Source organism: Centropristis striata, chromosome 22 (genome assembly GCF_030273125.1).
Source record: "Centropristis striata isolate RG_2023a ecotype Rhode Island chromosome 22, C.striata_1.0, whole genome shotgun sequence".
Taxonomy (NCBI): domain Eukaryota; kingdom Metazoa; phylum Chordata; class Actinopteri; order Perciformes; family Serranidae; genus Centropristis; species Centropristis striata.
In genome coordinates, this window is record NC_081538.1 from 16,050,343 (window position 1) to 16,072,662 (window position 22,320).

A 22,320-nucleotide genomic window follows, 5' to 3' on the forward strand; every position below is an offset into this window, starting at 1 on the left:
TTGCGTATATATACCTTTAAGGCCGTAAGAGACTGGATGCCACGTCTGCATGTTTTGGATGATTTAGTCTTTTTTTAAGACACGAAACTGTTGAAATTACAGAAATTGAATGAAAATTTACTAGGGCCGGGACTTTAACGCGTTAATTAAGATTAATTAATAACACAAAAATGAACGCGTTAAAAAAGTGGACGCATTTTAATGGCACTTATTTTTGCACCGCGGAACGTTTCTCACTGGATGGGTTTCAGGCGGACCGATTATACTGGAGCACCAACTAGTGTTCATGAGTTCAGACAACAACAAACCCTGTGGATGATGTGACATTTTGTTACAAAAAAACAATGGATGGAAGCGTCGATAAGAGCATGGTTGTGTTGCTATGCAACAGGGAATTCACATATCACCACAGCACATCGAGCCTCAAGTATCACCTCAATGCAAAACATATAGCAACTAGCTGTAAGGTCTACCTACCTATAGGCTACCTGACTTTCTGAACCTTCTATGTACTATATTTCTAAATATGCTATTGCTACACTTAATAGCAAAAATTGCAATGGTCTGTTGGACTTGAACAAAAATAGACAATATTTTTGTTGCTTAAGCTTATGTATTCAGTCATTATTCAATGGTATACTAAAAATCCATGTGAAAAAATTTACTTCTCACTGTTCTCAGGTCAAATATTTATATACGATTAAAATGTGATTAATTTCAATTATTTAATTACAAAGCCTCTAATTAATTAGATTAATTTTTTTAATTGAGTCCCGGCCCTAAAATTTACATTTGACAGAATTGACAGAAAACAAAGCTCAACAGTGACAAGACCATCCATAGCACACGCTCGTACGCCTTTGACAGACAGTGTCGGACGACCTGAGTTTGTGAACAAACTGTGATATAGTTATTGCATTACTGCTGACAGTTTGTTTTATCGAAAATATGGCTGTCACTTTATTCTTTCTGTACCACACAGTATAATACATTTTTCCATTATTTTGTTGTGAGCTGCTGGTTATACACCAGAGCCCCTTAGGAAAAACAGACTTTTAAAAAACAAGTTTACCCATTTAAAGCAGATGTAATGTTTGCGTGTATATACCTTTAAGACCGTGAGAGACTGGATGCTACGTCTGCGTGTTTTGGATGATGTCATCTTATTTTTACGACACAAAACTGACAAAATGCAACACGATTCGCTTAAATACACGTGTGGAAGGCGAAAGGGGAATAAAAAAATATATTTAAAAATTCTTCCACGCCATACAGTGTAAAACATCTTTCATTAGTTGTTGTTTATTGATGTTTAAAAAATGGGAATGCACTTTAGGGCAAAGGTAATTCTTTACAGTTAAAGCAAAGGATTTAAGCTTTCAGATGGTTTTCATTTCATATTTCTAAATTTGATAATTCTTCATATTTTGTTTTTTATATGACTGTCACTTTTTTCTTGCTGTGCTACACAGTGTTATACATTTTTCATTATTTTTTGTTGTGTTTTATAAGTTTAAAAAAAAAATCCTAATGAATTTTAGGGCAAATGCAATGCTCTACAGTTAAAGCCAAGGGTTTAAACTTTTAAATTGTTTATATTTAATTTCTCCATCTGCTACAGAAGCTGATAAATAAATAATTTAGAAAATGTTCTGTGCCGTTTGTTAGAAAACCCTCAGGTTTTGGGAGGTTGTTTTGAAATAACAATAATACTTTTTAGAGTTTTAGCGGATGTTTTTCTAGGCAGACTTAGGTCTCAATTGGGCCAAAACCAATTTTTCATCTACATTTTATATTCCCATACACTCAAACGCCTGTGTGCTTTTTCCTAAAAGAAGATAATGACAGTAAACGGGAGTTAACAGTGAATGAGGTTCTTGCTTCAAGCACAGCTCAGAGAATCTTCCAGTAAAAGTAAATGAGCTGCTGGTTTTACACAAGAGCCCCTTAGGAGAAACATGTATTTTCAAAATTTGACTTCTGCGGGTATTTTGTTTATTAGATACAGACTTCTTTTTTCAATAAAAACTGAAAATGCTGAATTTTTACCATTGTCCTTGGTGCCACCGTCCTCCATGGTCATCTGCTCGGCTAGTTCGGACAGAGACTCATCGATGGTCTGACTGGAGCGGAGTGTTAACGACAGGCGCTTCTTAATCCTCTTCATCTTCTCCATGGCAGGGCAGTGCACGGCCTGAGGGACATACAGAAACACAGCCAAAATTAATTCAGCCGAAAAGGACGGATACACAAGTGGACAAATGCACGCAACGTTCAGAGGCCTGTTTTGTTGTTGTTGTTTTGTGTGTGTGTGTGTGTGTGTGTGCACAGCGTGGGGGATTCAAGAAGTCTCTGTACAATCCAAAATATCTCCGCTCATAAATAACAGAAAGCTGCTTTTAATCCAATATTCATTCCCTCTGCAAATGCTTGAACAGCACATGAATAAAGCATGGACAAAGCATGAATAACGGATGAATATCACAGACTTGAATGCAGCTGTTTTCACTTACACACACATTCACACGTTTAAACAAGGAGAGATTAATGAACTCTAATTGAAGGAGGAGAGTCAAATCAGTTAGCAGACACACACACACACACACACACACACGTCTGCACCCTCATGTTGTTCCAGACGAGTGTGTTTGTGTTGACGCAGCAGTCGTCCAGGTCACAGGAAACACCTTGCTCGATCTGCCTCCAGCCAGTCCCTGGTCATTGTGTTACTGTGTTAACGCCCCATGCAAGTGTGTGTGAGTGTGTGTGTGAGGAGCGGGCACTCTGGGTGAGCGGAGGAAATGCAGTGAGGAAGCAGCAGCAGCAGAAACGCCCCGCCCATCCCGGCCCCCAACCATCGTCGCAAAACAAGCTGACCCCTGGCGTCCCCGTCCCCACTCTCTCGTTCTCTCTCTCAAGGTCTTTAGCTCCTCATACTCATGAGACACCATCTGTCTGTCTGCACACACACACACACGAACGCCCTTTAGCAATTTGTCATTTGTGACTCTGCGTGGCGAGAAACACTTCATCAATGTGTTGGGACATATGACCGCAACCCCACACACAACCTGTGCATTGGATTCTGCACACACATTTAAAGAAAACACACACAGTTTGGAGGTTTGCGTGTGTGCATGTTAGGGGTGGGTGATATGGCCCTAAAAGAATATCACGATATTGCAGGCTATTTTTGCGATGACGATATTCTTGACGATATTAGGAAATACTTAAAAAGATATAGAAAATATGATTTTTTTTGGTCTGTATGAATAAATAAAAATCTAATATGGAGTTTGAAGTGCAAATCTCAACAGTTGCCAAATAAAAAAGAAATTACTCTTGACTCTTGAGTATCAGCAATAATAAAAATAACCATTTAGGGGTTTCGGGGGCATATTTTAATGAAATTTTGTAAAGGAGAATAAAGGCTCTTGTATGTTTTATTTAAGGCATCTTATTTTGACAGTCTTCTTGTAAATTATATGGTGGATTCTGTTAACACACTGTGCTCTTATTTTGAAAGCTGCATGTGTTTAGCGAGAGGGAGTAATAGTAGCTTTTTATGATTAAAATAACTTTAATCACTACATCAAGAAGTAGGAACGTTGCCAATTTCATGATATGCATTTCTTTAACCATAACAAATTATTATCATTAACAATGCGATACGGCACACCCCTAGTGCGTGTGTCGGGACATGACCTGAATTTATTGTCATCTGGCAGCAGTTGGTCCAATTAAAGCCCAACAGGCTAATGGAAGAGGACTTTATTGATTAAAAGATTTCATTTCATGAATATAAATTGCACTGTAGGTGTTTACTTTTTCTTTATTTTGTCTGTTCAGGACAAGCAGCCAGTCAGATTCAGTGAAACAGCAGTGTGTCAGACTATTGTACTTTTAATCACATCCAATTACTTTATAGATTACATTATGACTTTTATTCTTACTATTAAATATCTTGAAATGGATGCTGTGGTGAAGTCAAATATCGATTTGAAGCTCTGTAACTAACTCACAGAGCTCAACTGCTGTGTCCCAGGCCAATAATTAACTGTGAAGCTCAACATTTATGATTTAGAAGCCATAAAAGTGTTGAGAAAAGGGATGCACCAATCTGATTGAGTATTGGTATCAGGCCGATATTTGCCAAAATCACTCAGGGGATATTACGGGGAGAAAAAAGTATAATCTGATATGGTCCATTAGCCCAATATCATATAAATGCTTAACTGGGTGATTCTCATGAAGCCAGGCTTAGTTATGTCTGTGAAGATTATAAAGACATATTTTATTAAACTAAACATATTTCACTTCTATATGAATGAGCAATATAGCCATAATGAGGCACAATTCATTGTTTTGTGTTATTATATTATATTTTCTATATTTTTAAACATATTTTTGATTGACAAATTCATGACCGCAATGCGTCCAGAAAAAAATGTCATGATTTCCCCACACTTATATACAATAAATATTTATTAAACTTTTACATTTGTTTAAAAATGTATAATTTAACAGAATATAATCAAACATAATGGTTTTTAACAATTTATAAAGAACAAAATCTAAATTAAAATTGATGAGAAAAAATGGTTAAATGTTACGGTAATGAATTTTGCTCACAGTGTCTCTAAAAATGTCAGAAAATACCTACATTTCTAAACAATAGATTATAAATTCATATTAAACAGAGATGTTAGATTGTATATGTTATAAAGGGTCAAAGAAAATATGTATTCAATGCTCTTGGATTTTTGCTATGAGCTGTACCATGTTCATGAGAATCACCCAACTATACTTTTGAGTGGCATAAAGAGGTATGCATCACAATTAACACATTTCTTCCCTACTAGGTTTTAAGATGGCTAGATGAAGCAAAGTGCATCCACACAAATGTATTATTAAGTAGGGTAGGGCGATGGGGATTTTTTTGGGGGCAATTTATTGTTCTGGAGAGAACAGCCGCTGATCACAACATCACAACATCACAACACTGCACATATGAAGTCTATGCTGGGGAAAGGTCTGGTTTAGGATTAGGCAATGTCAGGGTAAGTCATCCAAATTGATCAAATCATATGGTCACAAAACCCATCAAAGGGTCTATATCCACCATTAAGAATCATCATCACCTTATTAACTCTTTCACCAGAAATGAGTATATCACATAGATGGTAAAAATAATTGTGTTCTTTAAAATTTGAATTATTCTCTTCTACTTTAGATTCGTTGATGAGTGTGCACCTTTAGTTGCACTTAGGGCTGGGCGATATATTGATATAAAAAATGTGATATGGAATTAGACCATATCGCATATATCGATATAGTTCAATTTGTTTTAATTCTTTATATATAAATGCTGCCCTTACTAGGGTTGGTCATATCTAGTTGTTTTGTAATGCTCGTTATTCTATTTTTTCATATAAATATATTTATTTCAGAAAAAGATTGGCCTATTTTATTTCATAGCTATTTTTATTTAAGATATTTATTCCTTTAAATGTGCACTTTAGCTTTGATTTTAAAAAGGTACTCCTGTATTTTTGTTCACTTAAATAAACGGTTTTGACATCTTGTCTTGATATTTGGCTTTGTCTGAACATTTGCTCTCACTTTGCGATAAAAATATCAGGATATATATTGTATATTGATATTCAGCCTAAATATATCGGGTAATGACTTTTAGTCCATATCGCCCAGCCCTAGTTGCACTCATGAAGTCAGTCTGAGCACAATAAATCACAATTGTTGTGATTGTTGTGATGAGAAACTTCTTTAGCGCTTAAGAAATGGCAAAACAAACACCAGCCCAGGTGTAGGTGTTGATGGGGGGGCAAGGCTTTTAAATTACAATGTTTGATGGACGATGGCACTGTTTATCAGTCCAACCCTAGTCTAGTTATGAGAGGTATATTGCGGTTTTTATATATATATATATATATATATATATATATATATATATATATATATATATATGTTTGCGTACATATTACATTCAGCGAACTAGCAGCAGAAGTACAGATGGGGACAGTAATGGTGGAGTCAGCAAACTTTCACATCTCACTCTGTGAATTAAGGATTTATTCCAATCAAGATTTTTGGAACAACAAAAAGACTTTTCAATCATGACTGTTTTGATGAGTCATTTTTTCTTTCAAGTTGGAATAGTGTTTTAATGATGAGTTAAGGCGGCATTAACCGGTGTATCAGCCCACTTTTGTCTGGGACGAGTGTCATGCTGGGCCTGATGGCCCTATCGGCATGCAGATCTGAAGACGACACACAAACACACAAACACACACACACACACACATAATGGGGAAAATGGGAAATAACATAATGAGGCTGAAAATCCAGCTAATAAAAATCTTAATGCAAAAATAAAATGACTGCATTGGAGAAACACTCAAACACATACACACTTTCTCTCCCTCATACACACACACACACACACACACACACACACACACACACACACACACACACACACACTCACTGTATGAGAGATAAGCGCTCTTTGTCTCCCTTACAGAGGAGTGTAACAGAGCCGGGTTTTATCTCTGCAGCAAACCAAAACAAAGAGACTCATGTGACGTGTGTGTGAGTGTGTGTATGTGTGAGATTACAGCATCTGGCATGCATGCATGAATGATGTGTGTGTGTGTGTGTGTGTGTGTGTGTGTGTGTGTGTGTGTGTGTGTGTGTGTGTGTGTGTGTGTATGTGTGAGGGGGAGAGTCTGGCATTGATGGAGAGACATAGAGGGAGAACTGAGACCCCCCCGACTCTCCTTTCCTCTTTTTCATCACCAGCATCTCCAAAAAATTCTCTTTCACACACACTTTTTGACCCACATTCCCGACAACCCCCACTCCATCTCTCCTCTGCCCCCTCCTGGATGCCTCCCAAGTGCATCGCGGGTAGTCCATCGGAGGAAACTTCAAAGGGCGTGTGAGGAGGGAGACAACAGGCGACAAGGCCTAATTACTTGGCTAATAATTGCACACACACACACGCCTTCCTTCTCTCATTCCCTCCTCTCTTCCTTCCCGACTCTAATATCAAGATGAGGTAATGAAATGGAAAATGTGGTTTAACATTCAATCTCAGAGATGGAGGTGAAAGTGCGAATGTGCGGAGGAAGAGTGGGAGGAGGAAGAGGAAGAGATGGTAGAAGACAACAGGGGAGAAAAGGAATAGGAGAGAGAGTTTATTTCAATGTACGGAGCCATAATGGAGCCTTTGTGTTTGGTTAAGAGCCATGAAATCACCAGAGTGACTGCAGGCATGTACAGTGCTGCTGAGAGAGAGGGGGGGGGGGGGGGGGGGGGGGGGTTTATTTATTTGCAATTTGTAAATAGAGAAAAAGAGAGAAAGTCTTTTTTGGGACTTCTTTGCTGGGACGGTTAGATTGTATGTATGAATGATAGATTGATTGTAATTCAATGATTGTAAATATTGCTTTCTTTTATTGTTATTAGTTTTTCTTTTCTTAATTCCTTTAAAATGAATAATGGAATTATAGTTAATCTATTGTAAACATTGCTTTCCTTACCGTTATCTTTTTTGTTTTTATAAACTTCTGACGCTTGCTTTGGCAATATGTACAGTGTTACGTCATGCCAATAAAGCCAATTGAATTGAATTGAATTGGACTGAAAGAGAGAGGGACAGAGGGAGGGAGGGAGGGAGAGAGAGAGAGAGAGAGAGAGAGAGAGAGAGAGAGAGAGAGAGAGAGAGAGAGAGAGAGAGAGAGAGAGAGAGAGAGAGAGAGAGAGAGAGAGAGAGAGATTATTATAATAATTTATAAGAGATTCAACTCTTGAGGATTGAACATATTCACTCTTTCAGTTGACCAATCAAGTGTGAGTGTTCCCCAAATCCAGCGGGCCATAAAGTGCACGTTCCCTTTATAATAACTTATTAAATGTATGTTTCTAAAATTGAATTAGCCGTCAAGCTAGTCCTCCCCAAGCCCTTGTTCCAACACTGGTCACCAAGCAGGGGGCGGGGCCAGGCAGGAGCTTGAGGTTGCTATAACAAAGTCAAGATTCAGCCAAGTAACAAAGCTTTGATTATGAAAACTGAAAAGTATTTATTAAAACAGGGGTTCCCAAACTTTGCCATGCCAAGGATCTCCATCAGCCTCTGTTGGGGACACCCTGTTGCAAATTTCTTTTAAATGACATGTACATTATGATGCCAAATATCAAAAATCAATCACACAGCTTCTTAATATATTTTCCTTGTTATTATTGTTATAATAAACATTCCTTGTCATTTCTGTCTTAACATTCAAGAGTAATATTAACATTAAACATATTTTCTTTGAGAATTTTTCATTTTTATTCATTATATTCAGTGTCTTCTGTTATAAAAGACATTAAAAGACATATTAAAAAACATATATCAAAGTTTCTGCAAACCCTCCTGGCAAAAAGCAGTGAATTTAAATACATATAGTACTATATGTATTGTATATGTATATTATTTTTAAACTTTTAATGATAATATTTTACATTTGTACTTACAAACAATGAAAATAATGATATTTTCTGTGGCGAGTCTCATGAGTACAGGTCATGTTTAGGTCATGAGCTAATATAGCATGCTAAAGGAGAAATTTAAAGGTTGACTGAGTTCAGGTCACCACCAAGTCTTGTATTTAAGTATCTATTATCTACAAAATGTATTTAATTTATGAAAAGGTAAAGTTCTTCACCTTTGAAAAGCTGAAACCATGAAATGTTTTACATGAGCAAATAACTGAAACTGATATCAAAACAACTGCCATTTCATTTTCTGTTAATAGGTTAATTGTTCCAGCTGTACTTTGTGTGCAAAACTGTTCACTTTTTTTAAGTAACTAAAGCTTTCAGATAATTGAAGAGAAAAGGGTATTATTTTAGTCTGAAATTATGCAATAAAAGTTAAAAAAAAAACTAAATAAATAAAGTAAATAAAAGTGGCATGAAAATAAAGTAAGTAAAGTAGGGCTGGGTGATATATTGATATAAAAAACATATCGATATATTTTTAAATGTATTTAAAAATATATTGATATGTTTTTTATATCGCTGCCCTTACTAGGGTTTGTCATATTTAGTTATTTTGTAATGTTTGTTATTCTTTTCTCATATAATTTATTCATTTATTTATTTTTCAGAAAAAGATTTATTTCAGAAAAATTTATTTCATAGGCTATTTTTATTTAAGACATTTTTTGTTTAATTGTGCACTTTATGGAGCTTTGAATTTTTTCATTTTTTTTAAAGTTACTCCTGTTATACAGTATTTTTGTTCACTTAAATTAACGTTTATAATGAAACTACTTGTGACATGTCATATTTGACTTTGACTGAACATTTGCTCTCACATTGTGATACAAATATCAGGATATATATCGTATATCTATATTCAGCCTAAAAATATCGGGATATGACTTTTGGTCCCTATCGCCCAGCCCTAAAGTAAAGTACAAGAAGCTCAAATGTGTACTTTCAGTAAGTACAGCACTTGATAAATGTACTTAAGCTTTGTAAACTTCCACCACTGTGCACATTAGGCCTCTGCTAAAGTCACTTATACTTGCATACGCTTCCAGCCCAAGCCACATTTGTGTATTTGTTTTGAAAATTGATAAGCAGAAAATCTGATCTGGTCCATGTGCCAGAATCTATATAGCAGTAGTAATTATGTGAAGGGCAGGGTTTCAAACCTCAAAACAAATTAGATTGTCTAACTCCTACCATCCTATCCAAAAATAAACTTCTCTTTAGTACTATGGTCAGTTTTACAAAAGTTTCTAAAACTGACAATAAAAACAAAGAACAGAGAGAAAGCTGAGAAGGAGGCTGAACTGTTGCCACTTCTCAAAAAAGAAAACAACAGATAGTGCTGTTAAAACAGCTGCTCAGAATAGACCTGCTCATATGGGAATCACAACCACTTTAAAGTAGATAGAATCATCACTTTTCTTTCTGGAGAGCCGACACGAGGGAGCCGGGACAGAACAGGGCCTGAAGGGAAAATGAGCTCACATGTCGCAGAGGTTTACTGATCAATGCTCAAGTTTTATTTTGGTTATTAAGTCCTTAATGCGTATTGGGTCATTACACCCTGTAGTGTTTGTCTGATCACATTTGTTTTGTCTTTGGCTCTTTCGAGGTTGTTGACTGTGTAGGGCTGGGCGATATGGACCAAAAGTCATATCCCGATTTATTTAGGCTGAATATCGATACATGATATATATCCCGATATTTTTATCTCAAAATGAGAGCAAATTTTCAGTCAAACCCAATTATGACATGTCACAAGTAGTTTTATTGAAGCAGTTTATTTAAGTGAACATAAATACTGTATAACAACAGGTGGCAACCTCCGGGTCTGAGCATGGAGGAAAACCAGGAAGTGCCTTAAGCTGCATTCTACCGAAAATTCCAACAGGAGGCGCCAAGTTTGGCTGCAAAAAAAATCTGTCCATTCATTTAAGTGCAAAATGAGAAAACTTCTCACTCGATTTATTACCTCAGAAATTGTTTTTAGGACAACACTATGGTCTCAATCACTAGTAAAAAATCTTCTTCAAGACAATTTCATGTTAATAGTTCAAATAATGGCCCCATTTAGAAGAAAATAGAAGATAAAGAATTGTATGATTTGGGATGTGGCTACTTTTGATTGGCAGGTCACTAACAAGGCAAGCCGTCATCAGGAGAGAAGCAGAACAATGCGTATCCACGGCAACGTGTCAATAAAGTTAGCATTAGACGTTTCGCAGTTTGGTCTCACAACTTTGACCCTTTCACTGTATTTTCACTTAATGACAGCTTATTTGAATGTTTTGTTCAGTAAAAATGTCTTGTTCAGCGTTTGGTTGGACTAACAGACACTCCAAGGATAAGTAAGTAACGTACATATTATTTTTGTTTTTTGCTAGCCAAAACTAACATCCCATGTATATACAGTCTATGATTCATTCGCGACTGAAAATAGTCCCTAACAAATGCACTCCTGCTTCAGCTCCAGCTGTTTTTCATTGTCTTTGAAAGTCTTCTTCTTCTGTAAGAATGAATTAGCTTGGTCTGTGAGTCACAAACACAGCAGGAAAGTCAGAAAGTATGAGCAGACGATGGGATGCGTTGGCAATAGAACAATATAAAATAACACCAGCTTTACCCTTTATCATCAAACAACAACAAAAATATATAGAATCCTCCCCCACACTTTGGCAGCGTCTTATGTTAGCATAATTCATTTTGACCCATCTGCTCAGCTCCTTGCCAAACATCCCCCGCTTCGCCATTATTATCTAATAACAAATTGGTTTCGCAACATTTGTTTTCTTTGCAAATTGTTTATTAATTCAATTGTCAAGTGTCCTTTATCTGTAAATGTCTGTCATTGACTGATTACTCCCACAGCCACAGCCTGCTGGCTGCCCACACGCCCGCCACAGAATGGAAATCACAGCTTTATTTTAAACACTGACAGGCTCATCAAAGCGCATTAGATGAAAAACTACAGTTTATCAGAAAAAGCTAGAAGGCGAAATCTGAACTCTCAATCCAGGTGCTCACTTTTGATTTTTCCTCATTTACAAATGTCTGTGTTTAGGATCACAGGTGAATATAATGTTCTCACAGCCTTAGGCACACTCATGCCACTGTAATCATATAGAGATCACACAGACTGGGAGTTTCCCTCATTCTGAAGGTATACATTACAATCAAAGCACCACGGTCTGTCCGACATGATGTACACGACTACAAAAACTTCAAAGACCAGGAGCCCCGAAGGGTGTCACCTCGCTGAAGCCTACAGGGTGGATGAATCTGTACATCTGATATCTTCGACTACCACAACTGTGAAGCCTGCTCAAATAAACAGTCTCTGGACAATTTCACGAGTGCTACACTGCCCTACAAAGTCTAACTGCAGTAACGTTTTTGTTATTGTCATTATAACTTGTTGCTGTTATACATATTTTTTTATTATCAGTTTATTACTTTCTAATAACTATGGAATTTTAGGTGGAGGCTTTAAATAAACCCATCTGGGTGTTCTGCCTCTCCCTGCACTTTACACTATATGTTATCTTTGTCATTTTATGTCATTCTAACTGTGCAAATAAAAATAAACCTAAAAATAAACCTAAACTTAAATTACGCAAAGGGTAAAACTGAGAAAAACTGCTTTAAAGATTTTTAACATTTTCTTACTAGCCAGCCAAATTGGTTACATGTAGATAAGTGATATGACACTTATTTCTACATGTATTGATGATGTAATTTTTATGCTCAAAAATCATGATGATTTATTTGACCTTTGACCCCAAAAATGTAGTTACTGCACTAGTGTAAAAGGTTGTAATAGTAATGCACAAACAGAGTGCAGTAATAACAATGTTGTCTTCTTTCAGCTTTTATATTTTCTTTTCAGTGAATAAACATTTTCAAATTGATTTTGTTAGAAGTTTATTTAAAAGTATTTCACAACTCTATTCAAAGATTTGTGTATTTTATAATTAATATTATAAAGTAATGTTATGTTTTAGGCTTAATAACATTTTATCTCACTATTTTACTTAATCACTATCTAGACAATAATTTCCTTATCAAATAAACTTATAATGTCTATTATTTTTATGTTTAAATGAGTATATATATCCAAAGAAGACAGTGGCAAGTGCAATTACTGCTTGGTTTTGAGTTGGATTTTGTGGTTTTTATATAATTATTTATCTGAAATAAAGCAAAATTGAAATACAAAACTTTGTCACAAGACAAAACAGACATCAAGGAGTTCATTTTTAGTTACAACTCAAGTTCGACCAAAAATGTAGTTACTGCAGTTAGGCTTTGTAGGGCAGTATACTTTCTATGGATTCCTTGTATTTTAGCTCTGTAGATGGTTTTTCCAGCTCTGAACCCAATGGAAGGCTGCAGTTTTGTGTCTATATAATGTTTGAGTTGTTTTTTAAAATGCTAAAGTTAAACGTAAGAATCCTGAGTATCAGCCTCAAATCCAAACTATCAGCCTTCAGGCACCCATTTCAGTTGAACCCAACCGGGTACAGTCACAAGCATGTGTTTGTGCAGCTATGAGCACATCAGTGCCGCTGCCCGGTGCAGTGGGCGCTTTCCACTGAAAGACCCTTTGTTTTGCTCGAGAGAAACTAAAAAAAAAAGAGCTTCAGCATGACTGACCCAGAGGGGCGAGCTGAAATAACCCTGTCTGTGTCTGTAAGAGCACAAAAGCCTACAATGTTAATATTAATAGGAAATTACCAAAGACCCTGAATGAAAACATGCCTTTAGTTGATAAAGAGAAAACAGTTTCATAAGCTTTCACTTTTACGTCTTAATGGTCCACAACTGACACCAGAATTATATTTTAAAAAGTAATTTTTTTTAGCAGCACTTGATTGTACAACAGGTATTACTGGAAGTGAGAAAAATAACTCCAACTGTAGCAGCTGGAGATCTAAATGATCTGCAATCTGTTCTGCAATGCAACTAATCTACATCAATAAACATCTGAGTCACGCAACAGCAACCACGAGCAAAAACAGGATGTTATTGTTTACCCAAGTGTGAAAAGTGCATTTCAGATGCTGTTGTTTTTTTAATCCACCATGGGTCTCATTTGCCTAATCTTCACGCTTCTTCAGATGCAGTGGAAACCCAAACAGGAATGCACAAAAGGGATGTTTAGTTCCTTTGATTAGTTCCACTGGTTGCATAGTTCCTGGGACATTTTGGTCGAAAAAAGGGGGTAACTCTGTGATGACAATGCTAATTCTATCAATTCTTAATTCTTTAGTGAATCACACTCTTCCTGGGGTCCACAGAGCTGATATTTAGCACAAACGGTGTGATTTCATCATGTTTTATAGGATTCATCTTCTGGGAACCAGCCAGGTTTATCATGTTGCATGCTAATGAGCCGTAAATATAACGTACATTTGAGGCTGATGGGAATGTGTTTAGTTTTTCAGGTATTTGGTCATAAACTAAGTAATGAGCAAATTAAAATTTTGACCTAATGATGGCATTATATGGGAAGTTAAGGGATTACCATTTTTTTCAGATTCATCTCCTCGGAACCATTGTCTATTTCATTGAAATCCATCCAATCGTTGCTGTGACTAACATTGCCATTACAAGAGCAAATTCACATGCAAAAAACTATTCTCGAGCCATGTATGCTCTTATGTCTGTTTTATGAAATATTAGTTGTACTTTTTGTGAATGACTTTGGACAATGGGTGATATATCGATATATTTTAAAATGTGATGTGGAAAAAGACCATATCGCATATATCGATATAGTCGAATTTGAGCTGTGATCCTTGATCCAGGCAAGCTGCTTTATATATAAATGTTGCCCTTATTAGGGTTTGTCATATTTAGTTCTTTTGTAATGTTCAATATTCTTTTCTCATGTAAATATATTTATTTCAGAGAAAGGCTGGCCTATTTTATTTCATAGGCTATTTTTATTTAAGATAATTAAATAAAAAAAAGGTACTCCTGTTGTTATAAAGTATTTATGTTGGACCCAGAGAGAACATCCAAACTCCACGCAGAAGAGCCGCAGTCGAACCAGTGACCCTTTCTATGAGGCAAGAGTGCTAACCATAACACCACCATGTAGCCCTACCAGTCCGATCCATGGTTTTAAAATGTAAACATCAGGGTAAACACAGATAGGAGTAATATGTGCATCAATTTTTAGCCTTTAGCTCTACTCAGTATGTTTACCTGACACTTGAAAAAAACAAATTATTGCCTTAATCTGACTATAACTGGACAACTGAAGTGCATGTAAACGTGTTAGTCCGACTGATGTCGGAGTTCTCCAACTCCGATTAAGACACCCAGATAATGTGATTAGAATAGGAGTTTCACCTGTATGACAAGACAACGCATGTTCGCATGCTCCACATGCTCCATCCCCCACGCTGGCGTATGACCCCGGAATAAAAAAGCCGGTCACATTAGCCGGTCACATTAGCCGGTCACATTGGCCGGTCACGTTAGCCGGTCGCAGCAGTGTCAAACTGAGGTCAACAGAAAGGGCGCCATATCAACCCGCTGAAACGACGTATTTCGCCACCCAGTGTTGAGGAGGATGACACGTTCCCGTCTGTTATTCAATTTTCTCAGTTGCATGTAAACTGGGACAAGGACAGAAGTCCTGTTAGACGCCAAAATCAATTTTTATGCATAGTTCGATTAAAGAGGGATTAAAGAGTGATGGCAATGTTCGTTGCAACAACGACCGGATCGCCATCACGTGTAGTACAGATAATGGATGTTAGATTGACCCATCCGGTCGCTTCTAGGTCAGCTTTGCAAAATTTTAGCTCTTAAGTAAATATTAGTTGTACTTTTTATGATGAACAATTATGACATGACTATGAGTCAATTAACCAACTACTTTATGGGCTTTCTTTCTGCCAACTCTGCTACCTGGCCAGTATATGATGAGATCAGGGCAAACACAGAGGAAAAGGTGGAGAAGATTGTGTCCAGCAGAATGTTGTGGTTTTACTTTTTTCTGTGTGCCGATCTGGCAGCAACATTCTGCTTATGATGAATAATGCACAAGTTAAAAGGAGCTGACAGGATTGCATTTCACTGCAGTACTGACTTGTCTCATTGTGTCTTATATATTTTATGTCTTATTTGACAAACTAAATTGATAGATTTAAGTGATTGTGTTGGAACAGAGACTTTGGTAAATTCAGGGTCTGTAGGCTAAGATGGAGCATGAGAATGATAGGCAGATAGGTGGGACATCAACAGTAATGCAGGTAATGAGAGACTTGAGCCTGAAGGGCGAAACTCTCTATTTACCAACTGATCCACGTCCCAACCCTCACCTATGATCTTAGGTAATGGCCGAACAAATGACAGACAGACAATCACAGACACAGGTTCGAGAAAGGAGTTTTCTTTGTGAGGTGGACATCCAGAAGGCTATCGGAGTAGAACCGTTGCTTCTTCGCAGTCAAAGAATCCAGTTGAGATGATTTGGGAATGTAATTAGGATGCCCCAAGATGCCTCCCTGTGGAACTCCCCGGGGTAGACCCAGAGGAAGAGAAGGGATTATATATCCCACCTGGGGCACCTTGGATCCCCATTAAAAAGCAGAGGAAAGTTCAAGGGGCAACCTTTCTTAGTCTGCTGCCACTGCAACCCAGAGGCAGATTGGCAGAAAATGGATGATATAGAAACAAAAAACATTATTTTTTCTGTTTTCACTAGTACAAAATAACAGTTACATCTGGCAAAAAAAAAAAAAAAATCACATCTCTGAGCTGGTGCCTCCTGCCTGTATATCACTCAGTGTATCAACGGCTCAAATAATCTACCAGGGACAAACATAAACAAAAACATGATGCAGAAGCCGAGAAGAAAACAACAACAAGAACACAAATCTTGGGGTTTAATGGGAGAGATGGAAAGAATGAAGATAAAGATTGAGGAGAGGAAGGGCGAGCTGGGCTAAGACGTTATTTTTAGGTATGAAGGCTTCAGTGTCTCCCTGCTGAATACATGCACACACACACATACACACATATAAAGAAATGTAAACAGCACGTGGCGCAGCATTACCCTGTCGCTCTCTTGCCACATGACAAACACAAACACAAAGCCCACAGGCCACAAGACATACAAAGGACACGCACACACGCACACACATACACACACACCATGGTTTGACTGCACGCCCAGACACTCCAGTGTCGTCTGTTTGCAGCATGGGGAAGGAGAGGTTCGAAAGAAACAAACACACTGTGTATATATAAATATATATAAGTGCATTTGTGGGTGTGGGTGTGTTTGTGTACGTGTGTTTGTGTTTGTGTGAGGGGGTGAGCTCGAGGTCATGCCAAAGCCAATGCACTTTATCCATCTCCAATTACAAAACAGAGATTGTGTGCAGGATAGATGATCCTCTTATCAGTTGGTCACACCGGCATTGTAATCAATCCACACAAACACACATACACAATTAGTGGGAGGTGGAACTCTCAGCAGCAGGTAGACTGCTCTACCGCAATCTAAACTAAAAATATTTTGTGCACTAGCATCTGTTTTTGTGTGCCTGGGGATGCTGAGTGGGAGCAAATAAACATGGCAGAGGCACAGCTGGAAGCAGGAGAAGCTTGAAATGGGTTTCACTTTACACAGCGATCCCAAAACAATTATTGTCACTGGTTTGGATTTGACTCAGTTTGAACACAGCACAGATCATTGGACATCCTATGCCAATATGCCATATGTAGGAATCAACCAACCTTATCACTCATGAAGTCATGACAATCAAATAAACAACAGCGTGAGTGCAGCAATTTCTCTTCAGGCAAAGTGACAAACTGGGACAAATGACATTTCGGTGGCTGTGTCCCCTCGGAACTGTGGTCATGCATGTGCCACGAAATATGACAGTTATAGTAGCTTAGAAAATAGCACTAAATTTTATAAATGTACTGTCTAACAGACTAAAGATGAGACAGTTAGCTAGCTAGCACACCCTGAGGTCCATCCATCCATCCATTATCCTTATCTGACAATAGGAGACAGGCGGGGTATACCCTGGACAGGTTGCCAGACTATCGCAGGGCTGGCACCCTGAGGTCCCTCTGCCTAACTCCTCGTCTTAAGGAGACTGCTTTGCCAGGAAGAGAGCAGGCACGCAGCAGCTCCAGAGACAGACCTTCAGTTAGCGGCTTTAGTACCTCGAATTCAGCCAGCGCAAACCCCAACACTGGGAGTCACAGCGGGCTTGGCTGGGTCTAACCTAACAAAAAGCCTGCTGATCTGACAGAGAGTTCAGAATCAGAATCAGAAGCCTTTATTGTCATTGCACAGAGTAACAAGTACTAGTACAACGAAAGGTACCATCCAACCGTCCAAAACGTATAAAACACACATACAATATGACAGAGGTGGTGTATGCATATCTGTATATGTGGGAGTTTGAGCGTGTAAGCCTGAGACCGCCTTTACCCAATACCTAATCAGTCCCTGTCTCAGCTCGCTGGAATGACAAAAAGCTATTACATAGCAGTTGCTATGGAAAAAACCTTACTAGGCCCCAGACAGCAGCAGACAGTCAACAGGTGTCTGTAGGAGGTTGAGCGGGCAGAGGAAGTAGAGTCTCACTGCAGTGCTCATCCAGGGGAGTTGGTGCAGTCCAGGATCAAAACACTCTGCAGTTAGGAAGTTGTCTTTCAGCTCATTTTCTTGGTTTTATGGCTCACAACTTTTTCTATAATGGTTTGGTTTCAGCACTCTCATCCATCTAGTTGTTGCCATTTCTAAGCTCAAATAAGCTTAAATTAAAAACAGTTAAAAAAAACCTCTGCTTTCTCTATGGTTAGAGAGTTGAAGTAAGATTTTCTCCCGATTAAACAAGTACAAGCAGCTTTTGTGACGAGATAGGACACAATTATTTATTTATTATCTACTGCAGAAATAACTGTGATTACCATGAGATCACACTGTTCCCTCTTGCATTTATACATTGACTGTGTTGTTTGTGTAGTGAAGGTGGTTGTTATCTGGTGCATCTGGTTCCTGCCACATATGCGAGGCGGTTTTATTGGACATGTATGACGTTCATGTTGCTCTGTTTATCTCATTGTAGCTTCTGACTGTATAAACAAGTGATTTGTTGACACTTACTGTGTGCATAGCTGCATAATGAGCTACAAGTCCAAGTTTGTTGCCTCTTGCCAACTGCAGATTTAAAATGTTTGCGTTGTGTCTAAATGGACTATATGTGCTGTCTATAGAGTCTAACAGTAAGATGTAAATGCACACACGGCCTTCAGCAGATAAAACTCTATTTATGGCAGAAATAATTATTTTGTTCGATAAACATTAACCACCTGCTGTTAACCCTCTCTTTGCACCCACAGCTGAAATGATCTGCTGCTATAGCACACAGAAACAATGCCACCTCACTGTGTTTGTGAAATCAACACCGTCCTTCTCCTCTGGTCTGTTTGTTACATAATGTCCCTCTGTCTCATTACATCCACAGCAGACTAACGAGGGTTAACGAGAAGCTTCCGGTCTGTCCAACACACACACACACACACACACACACACAGCTTGATGAGCACAACGTACAAGAATGTGTGTTTTCCTGTCTGGATGTTTGGTTGGTGAATCCAAACACACAGCTGGAGATGGCACATTCCAGTGGAGAGATGGGAAACTGTAAGAGCTTAAGATGACAAGCACACACACACACACACACACACACTTACTTACACAAGCTGTTTCCCCAATGAGAGTGTATTATGCTAATTTTTCTACTTAAATACAAGACGCTAAAAGGAAAAGAAGAGCTCAGCAAAACATACTCAAAGAGGACCTTTGTTAACACTGCAAAATTTTGTGACGGGAACTGAAATAGACTTTTGAATATATAATGGAAGAGCAATGGCAAATTATGTCTGACAAATGCAAAACAGCTTTAGAAATCTTCTCGTTTAGTTGATGAAAATGTCAAGAGTGTTCAGTCCTTTCCCAGAGAAAAGTCTCTCTGTCTGATTAAAAAAAAAAAAAAAAAAAGGAGCATATTCAGCTGAATACTGACAAATTTCAATGCTATTACTTTGAAATGCTGCATGGAAAATAACTCCACAAACACTGCCAATTCTTATTGCTAGATTTCATTGAATCAGAAACAATAAATGGACATTTTTAGCTGACAGCTGGGTTTTAAAATTTTACTCGAGGTTCAATAGAGAGTAGGGCTGGGCGATTTAAATGAGGTATGGAATTAGACCATATCGGATATATTGATATAGTTCCATTTTTTTCTTTCTTTATATATAAATGCTGCCCTTTCTAGGGTTTGTCATATTTAGTTATTTTTTAAATGTTTGTTATTCTTTTCTTATATAAATATATTTTGGAAAAAAATCCTTGATCTGAGGGAAAAAAAGGTGCTCCTGTTGTTATACAGTATTTAAGTTCACTTGAATACATGATTTCAATAAAACTACTTGTGACATGCCATATCTGGCTTTGACTCTGACTGATCATTTGCTCTCACATTGCAATAAAAATATCAGGATATATATCGTATATCGATATTTAGCCTAAATATATCGGGATATGACTTTTGGTCCATATTGCCCAGCCCTAATAGAGATACCAAAATTATTTTTTGATACCCTACTTTGAGAAATATGTAGATTTTTACACAAAACTCTATTCATTTTAAAAAACAAGTCAACGTTCTCAGATGTTACATATTTTCTAAATGAAGGCCATGCAAATAGCCTTACAAAAATAGTCCAGATAGAATAAGATAGCTGAATACTGACAAATTTCAATGCTTTTACTTTGAAATGCTGCATGGAAAATAACTCCACAAACACTGCCAGTTGGGGTCTTCCACATGCAAAGTTGCCAACTGCAGCTCTGACATGTACTCAGACAGATGAAAGCAACAACAGCTCCAGTCGCCCACACCCAACAACACAAAAACAAAAGCAACGCTCCACCACAGAGAGATTTCTAAGGATGGCAGGTTGTCTTACACAACAGAACAACAGGACTTTAACCTCCCTCCCTCCATTATCACCTCTCCTCCTCCTCTTCTGTCTGTTTTATAGCTCTTCAACATGCATCCTCTTTCTCACGCCCCACCACTCCCCTGAACACAGACTCCAAATCCATCTCCATTCACCCCAGGGCCTGTGGGAACAGGTGTTCACTCCCTGAGGTGCCCTTCTCTCTCTCTGTGTGTGTGTGTGTGTGTGTGTGTGTGTGTGTGTGTGTGTGTGTGTGTGTGTGTGTGTGTGTGTGTGTGTGTCCTTCACACCATCCAATAGTGGCTGTGGGCTCTTTTCCGTCTTTGTGCCAAGCCAGGTGGGACATCCCAGCAGGAGACAAAGACGCAACATTTCCCATAAATTCATTACATCAGATATTTACTGGCCAAAGAATCTCTGTGTGCCTACTTCAGGTGCTTCAGGCGACACACAAAGCTTGATTAAAGCTGCCAATTCTGATTGCTAGAGTTCATCGAATTAGAAAAAATAAATGGACATTTTAAGCCGACAGCTGAGTATTAAAATTTTACTGTAGGTTCCATAGAGAGTAGGGCTGGGCGATATATATCGATATAAAAGATATATCATTATACTTTTAAATGAGATATGGAATTAGACCATATCGGATATATAGATATAGTTCTATTTTTTTCTTTCATTTTATATCAATTCTGCCCTTTCGAGGGTTTGTCATATTTAGTTATTTTGTAATGTTCGTTATTCTTTCCTTATATAAATATATTCGGAAAAAGATTGGGCTATTTTATTTCATAGGCTTTTTTTATTTAAGATATTTATTTAAATGAGCACTTTATGGAGCTTTGATTTGAGAAAAAAAAAGTTACTCCTGTTGTTATACAGTATTTAAATTCACTTAAATAAACGATTTCAATAAAACTACTTGTGACATGTCATATTTGACTTTGACTGATCATTTGCTCTCACATTGCAATAAAAATATCGGAATATATATTGTATATCGATATTCAGCCTGAATATATCGGGATATGACTTTTGGTCCATATCGCCCAGCCCTTTGATACCCTACTTTGACAAATATGTAGATTTTCACACAAAACTCTATTAATTAAAAAAAAAAGTCAATGTTCTCAGATGTTACATATTTTCTAAACAAAGGCCATGCAAATAATCTTACAAAAACAGTCAAGATAGAAAGATCTACCTATTGATTTAGACAGACAATCAACTAATTTGCTTAGTTTAGCATAAACACAAGAAACACTGGGAAAAAGTTAGCCTGACTCTGTATCACAATTTGCCTAGAAACATCTCTAAAACTCACAAATTTACACTTTAAATTCTGAGTGTTTAATCCTTACAAAATTAGCAACATCATGGTGAGGAACAACACAGGAAGTTACTGTGCACGGCCAAGAAATAGTCTGGCACATAACCCCTTGTGGCTGTTTCTCTCAGTTTCCACTCTGTGTTCTTCCAAGTTAACCAGCTGCTGGTGGTAGCATCATATTTACTGTAAAGACGGACAGCAAGGAAGCGAACAAGTGTATTTCCTAGGAGTGCATATAATCTATTGGTCATGATGTTCAGTATCTCACTGTGTGTGAAATGATTCTGGACCCTGTTGATTGTTTTTATCCCAAAATATAGTCAAGTGATGTTTCTCATATTGGATTCACTACTCCTCTCTCTCTTCCCCTGCAGCTGACGATCAAGAAACATGATGGAGCCAATTTTATATTT

The 22,320-nt window shown here is 37.6% G+C and overlaps 1 protein-coding gene across 2 annotated transcripts in view; it reads right to left on the reverse strand.

Moving 5' to 3' along the window:
• cdk17 (cyclin dependent kinase 17) overlaps positions 1–22,320 on the reverse strand; it is a 78,349-nt gene that overhangs the window by 41,194 nt on the left and 14,835 nt on the right. For both annotated transcript variants that reach the window (XM_059326230.1, XM_059326229.1), the window contains exon 2: positions 2,050–2,194. In XM_059326230.1, coding sequence (XP_059182213.1) covers positions 2,050–2,176 — 127 coding nt within the window. In that variant the 5' untranslated portion in view covers positions 2,177–2,194. The remainder of the gene's footprint in view (positions 1–2,049; positions 2,195–22,320) is intronic.